A 15,626-nucleotide genomic window follows, 5' to 3' on the forward strand; every position below is an offset into this window, starting at 1 on the left:
CTAGCACATGTGCAGAAAGCAGTTAGATACATTCTTGATGCATTAAGCATATAGTAAGGTTGGATGTTAGGTTTGGAAAGCGACCAGGGATGCAGCATCATTGGGATGGTTCATGTGGGGAAATGGGTTCCGGGGTACACAGTAGCCGATGAACGTCAGCCATGGAACGAGTCTACGGCAGAAAAGTATACTGGTCAAGGGAACGGACTCTGGTTGATGCACTCATAGAATTGAAACTTCTCCACTACCAAAGAAACCATAAAGACAACGGACCATTCAGAATGAAAAGGGAAAATGTAAAAGTGAAGTAATATCGAACCGAGACACCAGAAAGAATTTTACATGAAAGGCAAAAGAAACTTCAAAATTTGGCAAAGACAAGCAAACTAGCCCACGGTGAGGGTGAAGCCTGTCTCGGCGTCACAGGCGTGCGTATCGACATCGTCGGAATGCTGGTAGGACTCGGCGCACCAAGCATCGCCGGCAGCGCAAGAGATACCGATACAGGAGTCGGAGTCGGTGTCGACAGAGAAACCCTTCTTGACAAAGACAGAGTCCTTGCTCAGGTTGATGGAGGACATGTCCCAGTAGACCTCGCTCCCGGTCCAGGTGTACTCGAACTGGAGGACGCTCAGGCCGGATGGGTCAGTGGCGACCTTGACGGAGATGCCGCCGCCGTCGGGGTTGATCTCCCACTTATGACTCCAAGGTTGGCTGCCGTGGTCGAGAGTTTGCATCTCGCCGCTCTCCTGGGAGACGGACCACAAGTAAATGGGCTGGCCAGCATTGTTCACGACTTCGACGCCGCCGGGGAGGTAGGCGGTGGCTGAGGGCGCGGCAGTCTCGTAGGCGGAAGTGGTGACGGCGGTGGCCGGGGTGGTGACAGTGATAGCACTGGCCGTCGGGGTGACGGTGGCAGCCGCGAGGTTCTCGCTGACGACAGTCGAAGTGCTGCCAGCCTCGGCGTATTGCCAGACGGTCACAGTCGAGGTCTCGACCTCGTAGGCCGGAGCGGCCACGGGCAAAGCAGTGACCGAGACGGCCAGGGTGGAGATCAGACCAAATGCCTTGAGGAACTGCATGGTGGGTATGATCGCGAGATCAGGATAATGAGAGTGAGGGTTATTGGATCTGGATGGGAATCCGTAGAGATCGAGAGATCGGCGTGGATCTGTGGTATTGCCTGGTCTACAGACAAGACAAAAGATCGACTGGAGTAATGATTGGAATATGAATGCAAGGCTCAGCCCTGATTCAAGATCAATGAGTGTGGGAGGGAAGGTGGGAGGGAAGGGAGGGGAGGGAGGATTGTAAAGACTGTAAATGATCCAAAGGAGGGTAGAGGGCGAAAAGCGAAGGATGGGAGGACGGTGGTCTTTATTGCCCCCAACGCCTCAGTGGAGTCCGCCTCGAACCCCCCTGGACCTCCTGAAACACACCACAAAAGAACGCACAACTCGCGGATTGGCTGAGCTCTGCACCAACCGTGCGGTCTGGATGCCCCCATCGGATGGATGGTCCGGCGCCATCCGAGCCATGAGGCCTGTGGTTGGCAGCAGAGGACGCGCGATGGGTCCTGGATGCGAGGTGTGTGAACGGTCCGGTTCGCTGGAGGAAGCCCCAAGTCAGGAACCGCGCTGAGAAAATTACAGATCACAGCTCCACCGACCCATCGCGGTCCCCATCAGTGCCCAATGACGGAGATCCGCTGGGGGGCGTTTGTCGACGGGATACGAGCACCATTGGCCCAGGCCCGCGTTTCAGGTGGAGGCGTAGGGCTTTGTGCTGTGCACCTATACTATCCGTCGACTCGCTGTCATCTCGCGCAGGGCAATGGTGCGAGTCAAGAGACTGGATGGAAATACCCTCCTCTTGTCTGGAGGAAGATGCACCGGGCTGGGGACCTCGAGCGGAAACTCGAGTCCATCGCAGCGCGTGCCAAGCGCGACTGGAAGCATCGCACGCTTTTTCTTGGAGGATCGTCGAAGGAATGCCCCAGTCGCAGGAGCTGTTACATCCTCTGTATCGACGCCAACAAATCATGGCATTGCGCGATGCCCCCAATGCCAGTCTCGTCGGCAAAATTCTTTCTTACACCCGAACTGTATTTCCAGCTCCCTTTTCTATACGGCGTGACAATCCATCCATGGATGGGTGGACCTGACTCATCAGGAACCAGCGCAGTTAGACTACTTTGAGTATGCATGTTTATAAGCGCTTCTTAAGTGCTTACCTACCTAGGTAGGTATAATAATCAAGCGAGCGGTAGGTTTGTAAAATAAGTAAAATAACACTCAGCGAAGGTCGACCAGTACAGTGATGTGCTTCATTTGGTTTAGTGTAACCAGATTGGGTTAGCTCCACGTGACTGTCGCCCGTTTTGGTAGGTCATCTGCCCCCCGTCACCGCCGAACCAGATGCAACCAGATGCAACCCGTGGTTCACAAATGTTCCCCCTGAAGCGCCAAGTTGAAACCTTCGAGAGCCGGATCCATACGAAGTCATGCATGCGACTACGGTCTTACTTATTTCTTCCACCCCCCGGCCACTTCGTTGCCGCCCCTGCAATATCCTTCCCCGATCGCGCTTGATCTCAAGCCCGAAGGATCTGTGTTCCGACCGAGATGAAGCATGGCCCGCTCCCTCGCTCTCATAACTAACGGACTAGTGAACTAGTTACGTCCCTTCTGTCTTGACACCAAACTCCTAGGAACTAATGGCTCGACCACCACTGCTCACATTGGTTTGATCTACGTCCTGCTTCAACCCGTTGTTCCGCCCCCTAGGCGACCTCACATTTTCAACGTGCACCACGCGGCCCCCAAGTTCCCTCGGCCCCCGGGTAGGCTCGGGGATGGATACTCAAGTCATATACATCGCGGCCCCCCAGCACATCCTCGCCGGTGAAGGAAGAGCACGGGCATTGGGGTTACTGGTATCATTGATCTTTGGGGGTGTTGGGGGCTTCGAATCCAACCAACTCATGGCCCCGGGGAGCCAACGTGGCGATGGGGCACCGCGCTTTCCAGATGCCACCTCGGCAATCTATCGAGAACGATTCCCACTGACTTCGTAGACACGAATCGTGTCTTCTTGCGGGCATGCAGACTGATTCTCGCGAAACAGAAAAACGGACCCACGGTTCGTCAGGAGCGATTCAATCACATCAGCAGCGTGGTCAATCTACATACACGAATCTAGATCTCACGCATGGCGTCAATGTCAATTCATATAGTTATATTAACTAACTCTTATTTTATATCACCAATGTATTTATTGCGATCGGCCATGATTCCAAACCCGCCTGGGCTAGTTAGCCTCCCCACTGACCCGATACCAGCGAAGCTAGCCCCGTAGATGCGTACATCAATGTTTACGTATGCATCCTTGACAATTTTGATACGAATTGCGACGGCTACGTATTATTCAGAGTTACCAATGGGGCCCCCACGTAATCAATCTTATCCATAGCTGGCCCATCGTTTTGAGTCTTCCGGTTCACTTCTCATCCCGTTACTGCCAACTGACTTCCCTAATAAGGCAATCCTTCCAAGGCTGCGCCAGGATCCTCCTTAGCATCCTCGCGATGGCTCCGGCTCAGATGTGGCTCGATCGACGCTCGACGTATAGAGGCCGCGACTCGAACGTGGCCCAAGAGGGCTTCGTTCGCAATCCACGTTGTGGACGGGACGCACGCCCCATCCTGGCCGATGACAAGAATGTCAAATGTCAAATGTCAAATGTCAAATGCCAACGAGCAGAGTGGATCACGACGCACTTCACGCTCAACGTGGCCCCGCGTGGCCCCTCCGAGACCAGCCCGAGCGAAGTCAGCATGGAGATCTGGTCGGATGCAAATTATTATCTCTTTGCGCGAACAGCTTCGCAATGCGTCTCGGTGCCCATGCCGGGGCTCCACCGCAGGATGCACCCAACTCTCTTGCGCCCAAGAGCCCGACAGGTTCTGTTTCGGCCTTGTCTCGGCCTGGCTGTCTAGACGCGATAGGCTTCACCTCTCACCGGGAAGTCTCAAGGTGGGCCGTGTTTGGTTGCGCAGTCGCGTCATGGCTCCCGTTAGTGCAGCGGCGCATTATTACCCTCGTCTGGCGCAGGATGCGTGAATATTTCTCGTTCTCCCAAAGTGGAGCCTTGACTCGCAATCAGTTTGGCTTTCGAAGATGGAAGAAACCTGTCTTCTCGACCAATATCCACTCGTGCCATCCAATTCTAACCACGGCGATGGACAACTGTCTGCGGCAACCTATACATCTGTGTATGGCGGTCTTTTGATCAGCTGGCTAGGATTCGATATGAACCTGAAATATAGTGCTTTCCTGTCTGGGCAACTGACGAGAACAGGATGTCATTGAATCAACATTGCAGACTGAATTCACAGCGGAGCAATTGATCGCAACGTGCACTGAAAAGGGTTCTATCCGCTGCGCTGTCCGAGATGCCACGAACTTGACGTCGAGGATGTCTTGTTCGATCGCTGGCTAGCTTTAGTGGCTCGCCCACTGGCCTGCGTGACCAACAGGCCTTGATTATTTCATAAACAAGTCGCTAAGACAAGCACCCACGATCTACAACGTCGGGCTAACCAATGCCTTTGATTCCCGGGGCCACTCCAGGAATAGTGTCAAGCGCAACTGCTTTTGCTTTCACTGATCAGTCCATCTTAGCACCACTCACACCATCGGGAACCATCGCTCCCAACATGAACGCCATAGATCGCAATCACCACTCCTGCGATCTGGAATATGCGACCATGCCTCCTCATCGGTAGAGCTCGGTAAATGAATGCCAGTGCAGCCGATAACGAGCAGCGCATTGGCGTGGCTAATGGATACCCCATGGGCAATGACGATCTACTGCGGAGAGTCGGGGCTGCTGGCTATCCTATGATCTTCCAACTACACTACGCCCTGTGCAGATCTAGCGATGGCGATTGCTAAATATTCAGGAGTTTGGGCTTGGGGTGGTTGAGAAGATGAAGACGACACTCGCTACGGCAGATCAAGAGAATGGCAAGCCCGGCCACAGCCCACGCCTGCAGCTATCTGAAGCGTGCCTCGCGATTGGAAAGTGACGTTTCCAGGCTGAAAATCAATGGCGGCTTAGAGGCGTGGCTGAGGTGGTGGCCCTGGTTTGCGTCTTTGTCAATTCCTGGTGAGTACATATACTAGATTGTAGTATATCTCTGTTCTCCTGTTGGCACTCTTTGTCTCTTCCCAACCCCATCCTTTCCAGGGAGTACCGACAGTCTATGGGTGCCTTTCGAGAGTACTCCCAGACAGACCTTCTGCTACGCCAATCCCCATCCGCGATCTCCTGGGTCAGCAGTATCCAAGCCACGTTAATCCCATGGTCTGTGTGATCTCAGGCCCCTAGTCGACTTGGGATATTTACATCCTAGATCTCATGTAGTAGGCATTCTCGTCGGTAGAGGGTTGACGTTCGGATATTTCATGTACCTGCGTATCTTGGTTCATGAGATCGCATGAATAGCCTCTTTTGAAAAGTTGAAATAGCAAAACTGCCAGTAATCAAGTTTCTATATTCTGTCTCTCGTGATCGGTCGTAAATCCCTAATCGTCTATGGTCATATTTTGGAACAGCTCAGATGTCCATCAAGGGCATCGCGGTCCATTCTAACGTCTCAGCCATTGGCTCTTCAGAGAGACATCGCTCGCAGCGACACACAAATCGGAATGATCTTCGCAGATGCTCGCGACGAGAGGTTAGGTCCGTGAACCTGGTGAGGTCGAAGTATGAGATACAGCATTCCTCCCCAGGAAGGATCTCGCGAGAGGCGGTAAAGACCATTCGGCCTTGCTCATCCGGTTTATGGATGATCTTGGTTTGATTAGTATACCTCGCTCAAAGAAAACAGAGACAACGAGAGAGAACAAGTCCACTCACATTGGGCAGGCATGAGTGATTCGCAATGGCTGCGGTGGGATAAACCGCCGCGGCGAATTGCTCGCCTCGGTCAATGGGGGGCGTTGGCACAACGCCTGTTTCTCGCGGGTAAAGGCCAAAGGAGTTTGCCTCTTCCTGGCAGATGATGTGAAGCACTCGGTCTGCGCTCATGTCATGAGGCAGGACCGGGCTGTTCTGAAGATACTTTTTCACGAGGGTCGTCCAGGACCGGACCTGCTCGTGGGACCAGGTATCAGAAGAGCCGCATAATGACTCGATTCCACTCCAGCCAAGTTTGTATTTCTGAGTATTCGAGGACGGAGGTAGGGTTGACGGGGTAGTACCACCCTCTCCTAGCGGACCTTTCGCTTGCATCTCGCTCTGTCGGGTGGCAAGCAGCCGGACAATCACCCACAGCATGCCGAAGTCATATTCACCCCATTTCGCCCGAATGGGGCCGGCAAAGCGCTTGAGCCATGTACATTCAAAGCCATGGCGCGCAGCGTCGGCCTCTCTGCAGGCACTGGTGCACCACACCACCTCCGGGATGCATTTTGCGCAAGGACATCGCGATTGGCGCGAGGCGCGGCGGTTACAGGCGGGACTGCTGCAAAGGAGGCTCTCGCTGGCAGCCGGATCGTCGACGACGGGAATAATTGCATACGGACGATCGACTAGCAGCCGTGCACCTTTCGGGATGAGGCCCGAGACGCGAAACTGGCGGCCCTTGGCCGGGTCGACGCTCTCAACCAAGTGCGGGTGGATCCAATCAGGGTGCGTGTGGGCGATCCCGTCTACAGTTGGCTGTGAAAGCTCAGCGGTGATGTGTACCACCGAGGCCATACTGGCGTGGGTGTAGATTGGTGGGATTGGCCGGGAAGAGACGTGGGTGTTGCTGTGCGGGCTACGGGCTCCGCAGTGAGGCCATCCAGCAAAAATCCAATCGCCGTGAAAATTCGTGCTTATCTGAGAACCGCCCTGTAGACGAGTTAGACAAGTTTGGTTGCGGTGGATTGGTGGGTCGCGGTATCGCCATTTCTGCACCGATGCCGGCCAATGCCGTTGCCATCCGGGACCCCGAGAGTGAGGTTATCGCGAGCGACACCGGGTGATTGGCGAAACCGCCTCAGCAGATGTGACGCGGCGCATGTCATTGGTGCGTTGGGATTTAACCTGTGACTCCGGTGTCTGGTCTTGCATGGCATGTGTGGGATAGTCTATATCCCACGGGGGCGCCTTGGTATAGGAATCGCATTCCGGTCTAAGTGTTTGGATCCCTGAACGAGTTGTTGAGGTGCCTATCGTGCAGATCAACACAGCAGCTGTCGGGGTCAGAAAAAGGAGAGAGATCCGACGGATCGATGTAGGAAGAGGGAATTGTTGTGCTGGAGAGAGAGAGAGAGAGAGAGAGATCCGGGGCCTGGCCTGAGGCACCACAACACTAGTTTCCTAGTTTCTTTGTCTTCTCGGTATAGATGTATACTCGCTAGAACAAATGATTTTCTAGTAGGATCATTTACTCCATGTAGTAAATTTATGGCTTAGAGTGGTAGTGCGTAAGCTTTAAATTCTTCACTGCGATCGGTGCCACTATAGATCTACGAGAATGGGAGATGGTATAAGACGAGCAATTGCAATCAACCGGTGAGATGATACGAGCTAATTGCTCGAGGAGCACAGGGTAGGAAAGACGGCAGCGACGGCTATTGAGGCTCGTCCATACTGTAGTCACTAGTTAGTAGTTAATAATAGCCGTGCGGAGGCAACAATCCCTGCGAATCCCCGACCAATCGCCATATCACCATCTCCACTTGGCCGTTCCCAAGATGGGGCCTTTAAATACATAGATGAAGATAATACCATTCAGGAATGGAGGTAGTATTCTGCTTATCGCCAGTGATGCACCTCCGAGAGATCGTCCATGTAGCTCCTGAGGCAGGTACCCTTATTGGCATCTATGCATTGCGCATCCCTTCTAGATTGCTTCGGTGCATTCAAGCTCAATGGACATGCCGCCTTGCAGTTTCGTGAACTGGATGAGCCCCGAGGTCGGATAATTATCGTCCTGGTGCATTTCATAGTTGACTCCAGATGCAGTCCATACAACAAGGACCCACCGAGCTCAACAACCACCCGACTATATACCAGGTCCTGAGCACGACTATCTCCACAGAATGTACGTGAGGTCGCATTCTTCACGGGAAGTTGTTACCTAACGAGATTGGCAACTCGATAGGAGGATGGTCACAATTCCCTTGTCTTCGACGGTGGAGTCTCGGCAGAAGCTTGAAAGGGACAAGCTTCACCGACCAACCGCCTCGTCCGGCGGACTCCGCGGATAATCTAGGCCACACTACCACGACGATCGACATCTCGCCATCTCCGGACTCCGATCAAAGTCCCCTCAATGCGTTGGTGGTGCTACGCCATGGTTGCCTGGTGCCCATTTCAACCATGCTGCGACTATTGTGGTATATACAATGTCGACACATCGCGTGCCAGGAACATCACTGCCATGGCTCCCCTCGGACAAACCCAAGTGCAGCGCTTAGGTTGATCGGCAAAAAACGAGACCTTCATCGCTGATAACGACCTCCGCACGGGATGCAACCTCCGCCCCGTGCTGTTGCTTCTTATCCTGCCATGCGGAGTTGCGTGGGTCTAGCGCTGCTATAGCGCCGCGAGCTGGAATCTTGTGCTCCGTGCAATCGCAGTGCTCTGGAGAAGCCGAGTGGGGACATTGGAATGCATTGGAATGCATCTGCCCATCAGCGTGGAATTTATGAAGCTAGAAGATAGCTACACAGAGCAGTCTGACTGGAGATAAATAGGTCTGCCGATCCCTGCCCTCTGCTTTCTTTTTTCTGCTCCCTTCTCAGGTTCAGGGTACTAGGAATTGACAGCGTCAGGGATTCATTGAATCATTCCATCATGCACTCCGTCGTATACACCACTGGGCTGCTCTGTGCCCTAGCTTCCCCAGCAATAGGTGTGGTCTGGGAGAGTCTAGCCGGAGGTGCTCCCACTACGTGGTCGCTGGTGAACAAGCCAGCGGCCAACTCGACCATGGCACTCTCCATTTCTCTGAATCGCCAGAACTTGGAGCAGCTCGAGTCTGCCCTGACCAAGGTGTCCACGCCTGGGGAGGCGGACTATGGAAAATGGCTGGAGAAGGAGGACATTGACTCACAATTCCCCGTCGTCGACGACACCGCCGTCGTCAGCTGGCTGAAGAACGCCGGCATTTCGAACTACGCCCGAGACGGTGCGCTGCTCAACTTTACCGGCAGTGTCAGCAAGATCAACAGAATGCTCAACACGAGCTTTGCCTACTACCAGAGCGGCGACTCGGTGAAGCTGCGTACGACCCAGTACTCCATCCCCAGTGATCTGACGGAGGATATTGATCTCATCTCGCCCACCGTCTTCTTTGGCAAGACCCGCAGTGTAGCCCCGGCACCCTCCAAGTCGCGCAAACTGCGGGCTCGCACGACCTCTGCGGGTGTCTCTCCCTCCTGCTCGACCTATATCACTCCTTCCTGCTTGAAGGAGATGTACAATATTGGCGACTATACCCCAGAGCCCTCCGCCGGTAGCCGTGTTGGTTTTGGCAGTTTCCTGAACCAGTCTGCCTCATACTCGGACTTGACGGACTATGAGGAGCTCTTTGATATCCCCAAGCAGAGCTTCACCGTCGAACTGATCAACGGTGGTGTGAACAGCCAGGATGGCGACGTGGATAATCTGGACGAGGCCAACCTGGATGTGCAATTGATTGTTGCTGTTTCTCACCCTCTGCCTGTCCACGAGTTCATCACCGGTGGTGTTGCGTATGCGGCTCTCTTCCTATTTACTTTTCTGGATATGTGCTTACTTCTCTCAGCCCTTTGCTTCCGGACGCCGACGAGCCTACTCAGGCTGACGATGAGAACGAGCCGTACCTGACCTACTACGAGTACCTACTCTCCAAGTCCAACTCGGAGCTGCCCCAAGTTATCTCCAACTCTTATGGTGATGATGAACAAGTGAGAACCCGGCGTATTTCCTCTTGGACATCCAACTAACCAAGAACCAGACCGTTCCAGAGAAGTACGCTAAGCACGTCTGCAATCTGATCGGATTGAACACGCTGCGTGGACTTACCATCCTTCACTCTTCTGGTGATGAAGGTAAGTAGACGATCATTTTGTTTACATGGCTGCGTCATCTAAAATGAGCCATAGGAGTCGGCTCAGCCTGCCAGGCTTCCGACGGCGTTACTCCCCAATTCAACCCCGTCTTCCCGGCCACCTGCCCCTTCGTCACAGCAGTTGGGGGCACCTCTGCCGTCAGCCCTGAAGTCGCGTGGAACGCCTCGTCCGGTGGCTTCTCCAATTACTTCCCTCGCGCCTGGTTCCAGGACTCCGCTGTCGAGACCTACCTCACCCACGTCACCGCCGACACGAAGAAGTACTACTCCCAGTACGCCGACTTCGAAGGCCGCGGATTCCCCGACGTGTCCTCCCACAGCTTGTACCCCGAGTATGTCCCACTCTCCTGACCTCCCCAGTATTCCACACCGATCTAACAGTCAACAGCCACGAGGTGATCTATGGCGGCAAGAAGTCCCGCTCTGGTGGTACTTCCGCGGCTGCGCCCACCGTCGCTGGCATCATCGGTCTATTGAACGATGCCCGTCTGCGCGCTGGCAAGCCTGTCCTCGGCTTCTTGAACCCGTTCCTGTACTCGAAGGGCTACAAGGCACTGAACGATATCACCGGCGGCGGCTCATACGGTTGCACTGGTATCGATCCCCAGAGCGGCGAGGCTGTCAATGGCAGCCTGGTCATCCCGGGTGCCCATTGGAATGCTACTAAAGGCTGGGATCCAGTGACTGGACTGGGTACGCCGAATTTCCAAGACTTGAAGGCGTTGGTGCTATCCCTGTAAATCTATCGGGGCTGTACCATACCGCCATATATCTGCCCGCGACGTGAGATGGTCAATGAGTCACCGTTGACTTGTATATAATTATGCATATCTCGATTAGATGAACTTTCCTTTCTGATCCAAAGGAGTGCTGCTCGCTGTATCTTTGGATCAATAGCCGTGGTCTGGGGGAGATTCATAATGACTTCATCCTGCGGGTACCCGAATTCGAGGATCATCTGCGAGGTCAATCTAATTGGTATACAGAGCAAAAGGAAAACCAAAATACAAACTCAAATCAGAAGCAAGGAATACTGGGAAAATGATGGTTTCCTCTCGGTTGTTACAGGTACTGGCCTTTTTGCCACTGACGTTCGGTTGAGCATGATATACTTCCAATTCGCCTCCCCACCTTCACACAGCTCCAAGCACATCTTCCAACCAACCTAGCAAAGACATTCACGATACCCAACACAATCTTAACATGCCCCAGTCTTCCTCGCACAATAATCTCACCACGTCCGTCGCTGGCGGCACCAGCGCCGAGCCAACACCAGCCAACAACGTCGGCGGCGGCGCGGGCTGGGGCGACGATAGATTCCTCCAGAAAGGTGGTACGGACGGACACCACGAACACGTCCAGGGACGAGGCCATGTGGACGTACGTATCGACTCGATCCATGCACACTCGAAAGGATTGTCACCAGCCACTGAACCGGGCTAACATACCCGCCTCTGTACGTCACAGGCTCGAAACCCGCGGGCCACGATGGGCTCGATGCTCGGTCTCCACGACCAGAAAGCCCGGGCCGAGAACAAGTACATGGAACGTGCGGATCTGGCGCAGGCAAACACGAAGCCCATGAGTGAACATGGCCAGCCGACTTGTGCGAGTGAGGACCATACCTTCATGTGCCATCGGGCGGGTGGTTCGCACACAATGCCGGGGTGGGGGACGGTGAAGAATATCTTTGGAAGGTGAGTTCAGGTCGGAATGCATCTGACTGGGCATATCAAACTGATCGGAGGTGTAGCATGTCGGGCCATTCGAGTTGAAATGGGAACTAACGAAGGTATGATGATTGGTGGATGACTACAAAAACGGGCAGGCACGATTCGGAAGAATTGGTCACTGGAGAAAAGGTCGCCAGGGTCAATGATTCTATGCACTGGGAATGATGGTAGATATAACATGGAGTCTATGGATGAAGATGCAGTGGTTTTTTAATGACAATGCTACTCGACTTTGGTCTCCTTCGTACCAAACCGATCTCGCAACAAGATTAGCTTGCCTAGGATGCGGCCCTTGAGAGTCTGAGCCCCCAATGCAGCCGCCTCCTCCACGGACACAACTCGCCGCACCAAGATATTAAAAACTGTGCCAAATGCAAGTGCGATTACAGTGCTTGTGAGGATGATCACGTTGTAGGGCATACTGAAATCGGGAGTCGGGAGTGGAAGAAGAAGACTGGTGGATCGGATGTAGACCGGGGTGTTATCGCCGTTCAAGATACGGATAACCGCAGGGGCGACGTTAAAGCCACGATTGGCATCTGGCGGATATTCGGTGTATCGCAAGATGGCTTTCTCGAAGTCGTACGTGAGGGTGACGGTCGAAGCTGCTGGGACGGATAGCGCCAATTCCAACTGGGTCCCACGTTCACGGTCAATGGCCGGTCGATAGAACGTCTCGGTGACGAGATCGGAGGCGGGAATTTCCCGTCGTACGCCATCGTGGCCGGTGATGGTGGCCTGCAAAGTGTGGATATATGGCCGCAAGAACCAAGGAAGTGACTCGAAATAGATAAAGTCAACGGCGGAGATGTTGGATGGGTTGCCGAAAATAATCCGCATGCCACCACGCTCTTGACCGTGGCCAACAATGGTTCGTTCTGCATGCAAGACAGGCTCCTCCAGTGGGACATGGGTGTTGACCGTTTGCTCGGGGATGACGAGATCAAAGGGCTGTGAAGGGTCCAAGTGGAAGCAACGCGTGAAGCCATCGTCTTGCTTGACTTCCGAAGCGCTTTCGGAAGTAAATACTCCCCGCTCATGGGGAACTCGAAGGCAGACCGACTGCTCGCTGGAGTCACCAGATCCCGCAAGAGGGCAAACGCCATTCAACGTTCGTCCAAACACTTCACTGAGACTCCAGGCCTTATCCGTGACCTTCTCCACGGGATAGCAGGTGTCTTCCGAGTTGTAAGGTTTGGACGTGTCACAGACAAGCTGTTCATTAGGCACGGCGCGTGGGATTGGGTTGGCTGTAGTATGTCAGCGGGCAATCCAGAGATGGGGAATAGAGATGGGGATGCGCACATCGAGGTCGTTTAGAGCGTTCAATATCCAAGACCATATCGACTGTCTGTTCAATCTGCACAATACAGTCCCCCGGGGTGGAACAAATTGGCTGCATGTCGACAGACATACTCTGCCATGCCGCATCAAATAGCTTGTGGCCATCAAAAAGACTCGATATGCCTGTCTTGCCCTTGCACGGGAGGAGTTTCAAGAATGGCGTCAGGTTCTCTGTGCAGACTACCTCTCCAGGCAGTGTTCCATGAAGGAGATGTAGACCATTAGCCATAGGGTGATCCCCCGTTGGCTCGAATGAAACAACTGGCCGTGTTGTTCGGGTAGAATCGACGAAATTCAACGAAGCGCAGAACAAACCCGAGAGTGATTGGGTGAGAGTAATCCACTTTGCGAATGCCCTGTAAGAATCAGCATGATGTGCGATATTCAATATTGACATGCGTCCTTTGACATACTCATCATCGTCCAGGGCGTCAATCCACGCCCAAAGTTCCACGCCGGTACCTCCTTCTTTACTACCACTCCATGGGCGAGGACCCCAAGTATCAGCATCCCATCGCCCTGTAGTGAATCGGAGATGAAGTTCCTTGGTATTTGCGTGCTGAAGAATTTGGCCCAATGCTCGTGGGAAGTATCGGAAATGTTGATTGTCGAATGATTGCTGGGAGGTATTACCGCGGAAACTGAACGAAGCTAGCAAAGAGGACTGGGGAAGGGGCTGGAGGAAAAGCTGTTCATGATAGTCCGGGGACGCTGAGACGGGCGAGTTCCATAGCGAAACAGCGAGCGCCAGCCATAGCGAAAGGAGTGAGAGGACCGTCATCACTTCATGCCGGAGCTCGGTCTGCGGTGCCCCTAGTCCATGCGATGATCGGGCTTGGGGTGGGAAGGATCTGATCGAGATCAGATATATGAACCGAGAGCAGGCTATATCACCGGCAGAAGCCCTGCAAGTCACCGAGGAGCCTGAACATTCGGCGCATGTGGATTGACGAAGTGTCGCATCCTCGACATGTCCATCTGGTCTGTTGATCGCCTCACCGCCTTCCTTAGCGCCTTTGCATTGAAAAACCTCTGGACTTCGCAGCTCCGCACCTATTGCGAACCAGTCTCTTTTGTGTTGCACACTCTCTCATATTGACGCATAGGCTTTCATCATGGCGGCCGAACAGCGCAAGTTGCTGGAGCAGCTCATGGGCGGTAAGTCTGAGTTTCCCCGGGGCATTGAAGGAGCCTCCATCTACTAATTCAAACCCATCCCATGCTCCGATCTGAGCTAATAACAACTCTGATTGCAGCGGATCAGCTCATTGGTACCGGCGCCCAGGGTCGCAATGCCCAGCTCTCAATCACAGACTCCAAAGTCTGCCGCTCCTACCTTGTTGGGACCTGCCCGCACGACCTCTTTACCAACACCAAGCAAGACCTCGGTCCTTGCCCCAAAGTCCATAGCGAAGGACTGAAGACAGAGTATGAGACGGCGTCCTCATCGGAAAAGGCGAAATGGGGCTTCGATTTTGACTACATGCGCGACATGCAAAAGTACATCGACGACTGTGACCGGAGGATTGATACCGCACAGCGGCGCCTGGAGAAGACTCCGGACGAGATCCGACAGACGAACGATCTTGTACCTTCCCCTGCGTTCCCAGGCTCTGTTATATTGCGGCTTGCTGACAACACATGCTAGCTCAAACAAATCTCCGATCTCACCAATACCATCAACTCCGGTCTCCTCGAGATCTCCGTTCTCGGCGAGACTGGCTCCGTCGCAATGGCACTGAACGAAATGCATAAAATCCGCACCGCGAAGCATCAGAAGGAGACATGCGAGCGTGATCTCAAGAACCTCCAGGACACGTCCGGCCCGTCCGGCCACCAAAAGCTGCAAGTTTGCGACGTCTGTGGTGCGTATCTGAGTCGGCTCGACAACGACCGACGATTGGCCGACCACTTCTTCGGGAAAATGCACATGGGATACTCCGATATGCGCAAGACTTGGAAAAAGCTCAGTGTTGAGCTAAAGGGTCGCGCCCCGCCGGTGCGTCACCACGAGGAAGAAGACCCATACACCTCCGGGGGCAGATCTGGTGGACGGGGCCCACGCTACGGTGGTGGCGGGGGTGGATACAGGCGACGAGGTGGCAGATGGTGATTTGCCATCATCTCTGTTCCTTTCTGTCCTTGCGATCGTGATTCCTAGTCTTGCATAGCGCTGGCGTTTTGTACGTTTGGTTCGTGGATGATGTCTGGTGGCGATGGGAGGTTCCTAGCCATGCGCTCAATATATCCCTGGTTTTTGTTCCATATCTCAAATGTCATACATTAAAAATAACATCGTATCCAGAGAGATTCAAATTTCTACAGAAGCTACTTGAGTCTTTGCAGCATTTCAATTTAGTACATCGAAATATTGCTGTCTTATTCATAGCTTGCAAGAGCTGAAAGAATAATGAAATTTTTTTTTATCAAGACCATGT

At 53.6% G+C, this 15,626-nt stretch overlaps 8 protein-coding genes across 8 annotated transcripts; 5 read left to right on the forward strand and 3 right to left on the reverse strand.

The window, feature by feature from the left end:
• Positions 1 to 386: 386 nt before the first annotated feature.
• Positions 387 to 1,082, reverse strand: N7459_001176 (uncharacterized protein; the record flags this gene model as incomplete). Its single annotated transcript, XM_056940361.1, has 1 exon — positions 387 to 1,082. The coding sequence occupies one exon, from the start codon at positions 1,080 to 1,082 to the stop codon at positions 387 to 389; it is 696 nt and encodes a 231-aa protein (XP_056804641.1).
• Positions 1,083 to 1,694: 612 nt separating this feature from the next.
• Positions 1,695 to 2,198, forward strand: N7459_001177 (uncharacterized protein; the record flags this gene model as incomplete). The annotated part of the gene is made up of 1 exon (XM_056940362.1): positions 1,695 to 2,198. The coding sequence occupies one exon, from the start codon at positions 1,695 to 1,697 to the stop codon at positions 2,196 to 2,198; it is 504 nt and encodes a 167-aa protein (XP_056804642.1).
• A 1,388-nt stretch (positions 2,199 to 3,586) lies between these two features.
• Positions 3,587 to 3,997, forward strand: N7459_001178 (uncharacterized protein; the record flags this gene model as incomplete). The annotated part of the gene is made up of 1 exon (XM_056940363.1): positions 3,587 to 3,997. One exon carries the CDS (start codon positions 3,587 to 3,589, stop codon positions 3,995 to 3,997), a length of 411 nt encoding a protein of 136 aa, XP_056804643.1.
• Positions 3,998 to 5,619: 1,622 nt separating this feature from the next.
• N7459_001179 (SET domain-containing protein) lies at positions 5,620 to 6,765 on the reverse strand (the record flags this gene model as incomplete). Its single annotated transcript, XM_056940364.1, has 2 exons — positions 5,620 to 5,856; positions 5,923 to 6,765. The coding sequence occupies 2 exons, from the start codon at positions 6,763 to 6,765 to the stop codon at positions 5,620 to 5,622; spliced, it is 1,080 nt and encodes a 359-aa protein (XP_056804644.1).
• Positions 6,766 to 8,853: 2,088 nt separating this feature from the next.
• N7459_001180 (S53 family peptidase) lies at positions 8,854 to 10,851 on the forward strand (the record flags this gene model as incomplete). Its single annotated transcript, XM_056940365.1, has 5 exons — positions 8,854 to 9,752; positions 9,806 to 9,947; positions 9,998 to 10,091; positions 10,146 to 10,443; positions 10,500 to 10,851. The coding sequence occupies 5 exons, from the start codon at positions 8,854 to 8,856 to the stop codon at positions 10,849 to 10,851; spliced, it is 1,785 nt and encodes a 594-aa protein (XP_056804645.1).
• Positions 10,852 to 11,314: 463 nt separating this feature from the next.
• N7459_001181 (uncharacterized protein) lies at positions 11,315 to 11,812 on the forward strand (the record flags this gene model as incomplete). The annotated part of the gene is made up of 2 exons (XM_056940366.1): positions 11,315 to 11,491; positions 11,579 to 11,812. The coding sequence occupies 2 exons, from the start codon at positions 11,315 to 11,317 to the stop codon at positions 11,810 to 11,812; spliced, it is 411 nt and encodes a 136-aa protein (XP_056804646.1).
• A 254-nt stretch (positions 11,813 to 12,066) lies between these two features.
• gpi16 (GPI-anchored transamidase subunit GPI16) lies at positions 12,067 to 14,120 on the reverse strand (the record flags this gene model as incomplete). The annotated part of the gene is made up of 4 exons (XM_056940367.1): positions 12,067 to 13,094; positions 13,150 to 13,544; positions 13,602 to 14,039; positions 14,083 to 14,120. 4 exons carry the CDS (start codon positions 14,118 to 14,120, stop codon positions 12,067 to 12,069), a joined length of 1,899 nt encoding a protein of 632 aa, XP_056804647.1.
• A 183-nt stretch (positions 14,121 to 14,303) lies between these two features.
• N7459_001183 (LUC7 domain-containing protein) lies at positions 14,304 to 15,301 on the forward strand (the record flags this gene model as incomplete). Its single annotated transcript, XM_056940368.1, has 3 exons — positions 14,304 to 14,346; positions 14,445 to 14,776; positions 14,837 to 15,301. The coding sequence occupies 3 exons, from the start codon at positions 14,304 to 14,306 to the stop codon at positions 15,299 to 15,301; spliced, it is 840 nt and encodes a 279-aa protein (XP_056804648.1).
• Positions 15,302 to 15,626: the final 325 nt, after the last annotated feature.

Source organism: Penicillium hispanicum, assembly GCF_028827665.1.
Source record: "Penicillium hispanicum strain IBT 35686 chromosome Unknown utg000001l_segment0_segment0, whole genome shotgun sequence".
Classification (NCBI taxonomy): domain Eukaryota; kingdom Fungi; phylum Ascomycota; class Eurotiomycetes; order Eurotiales; family Aspergillaceae; genus Penicillium; species Penicillium hispanicum.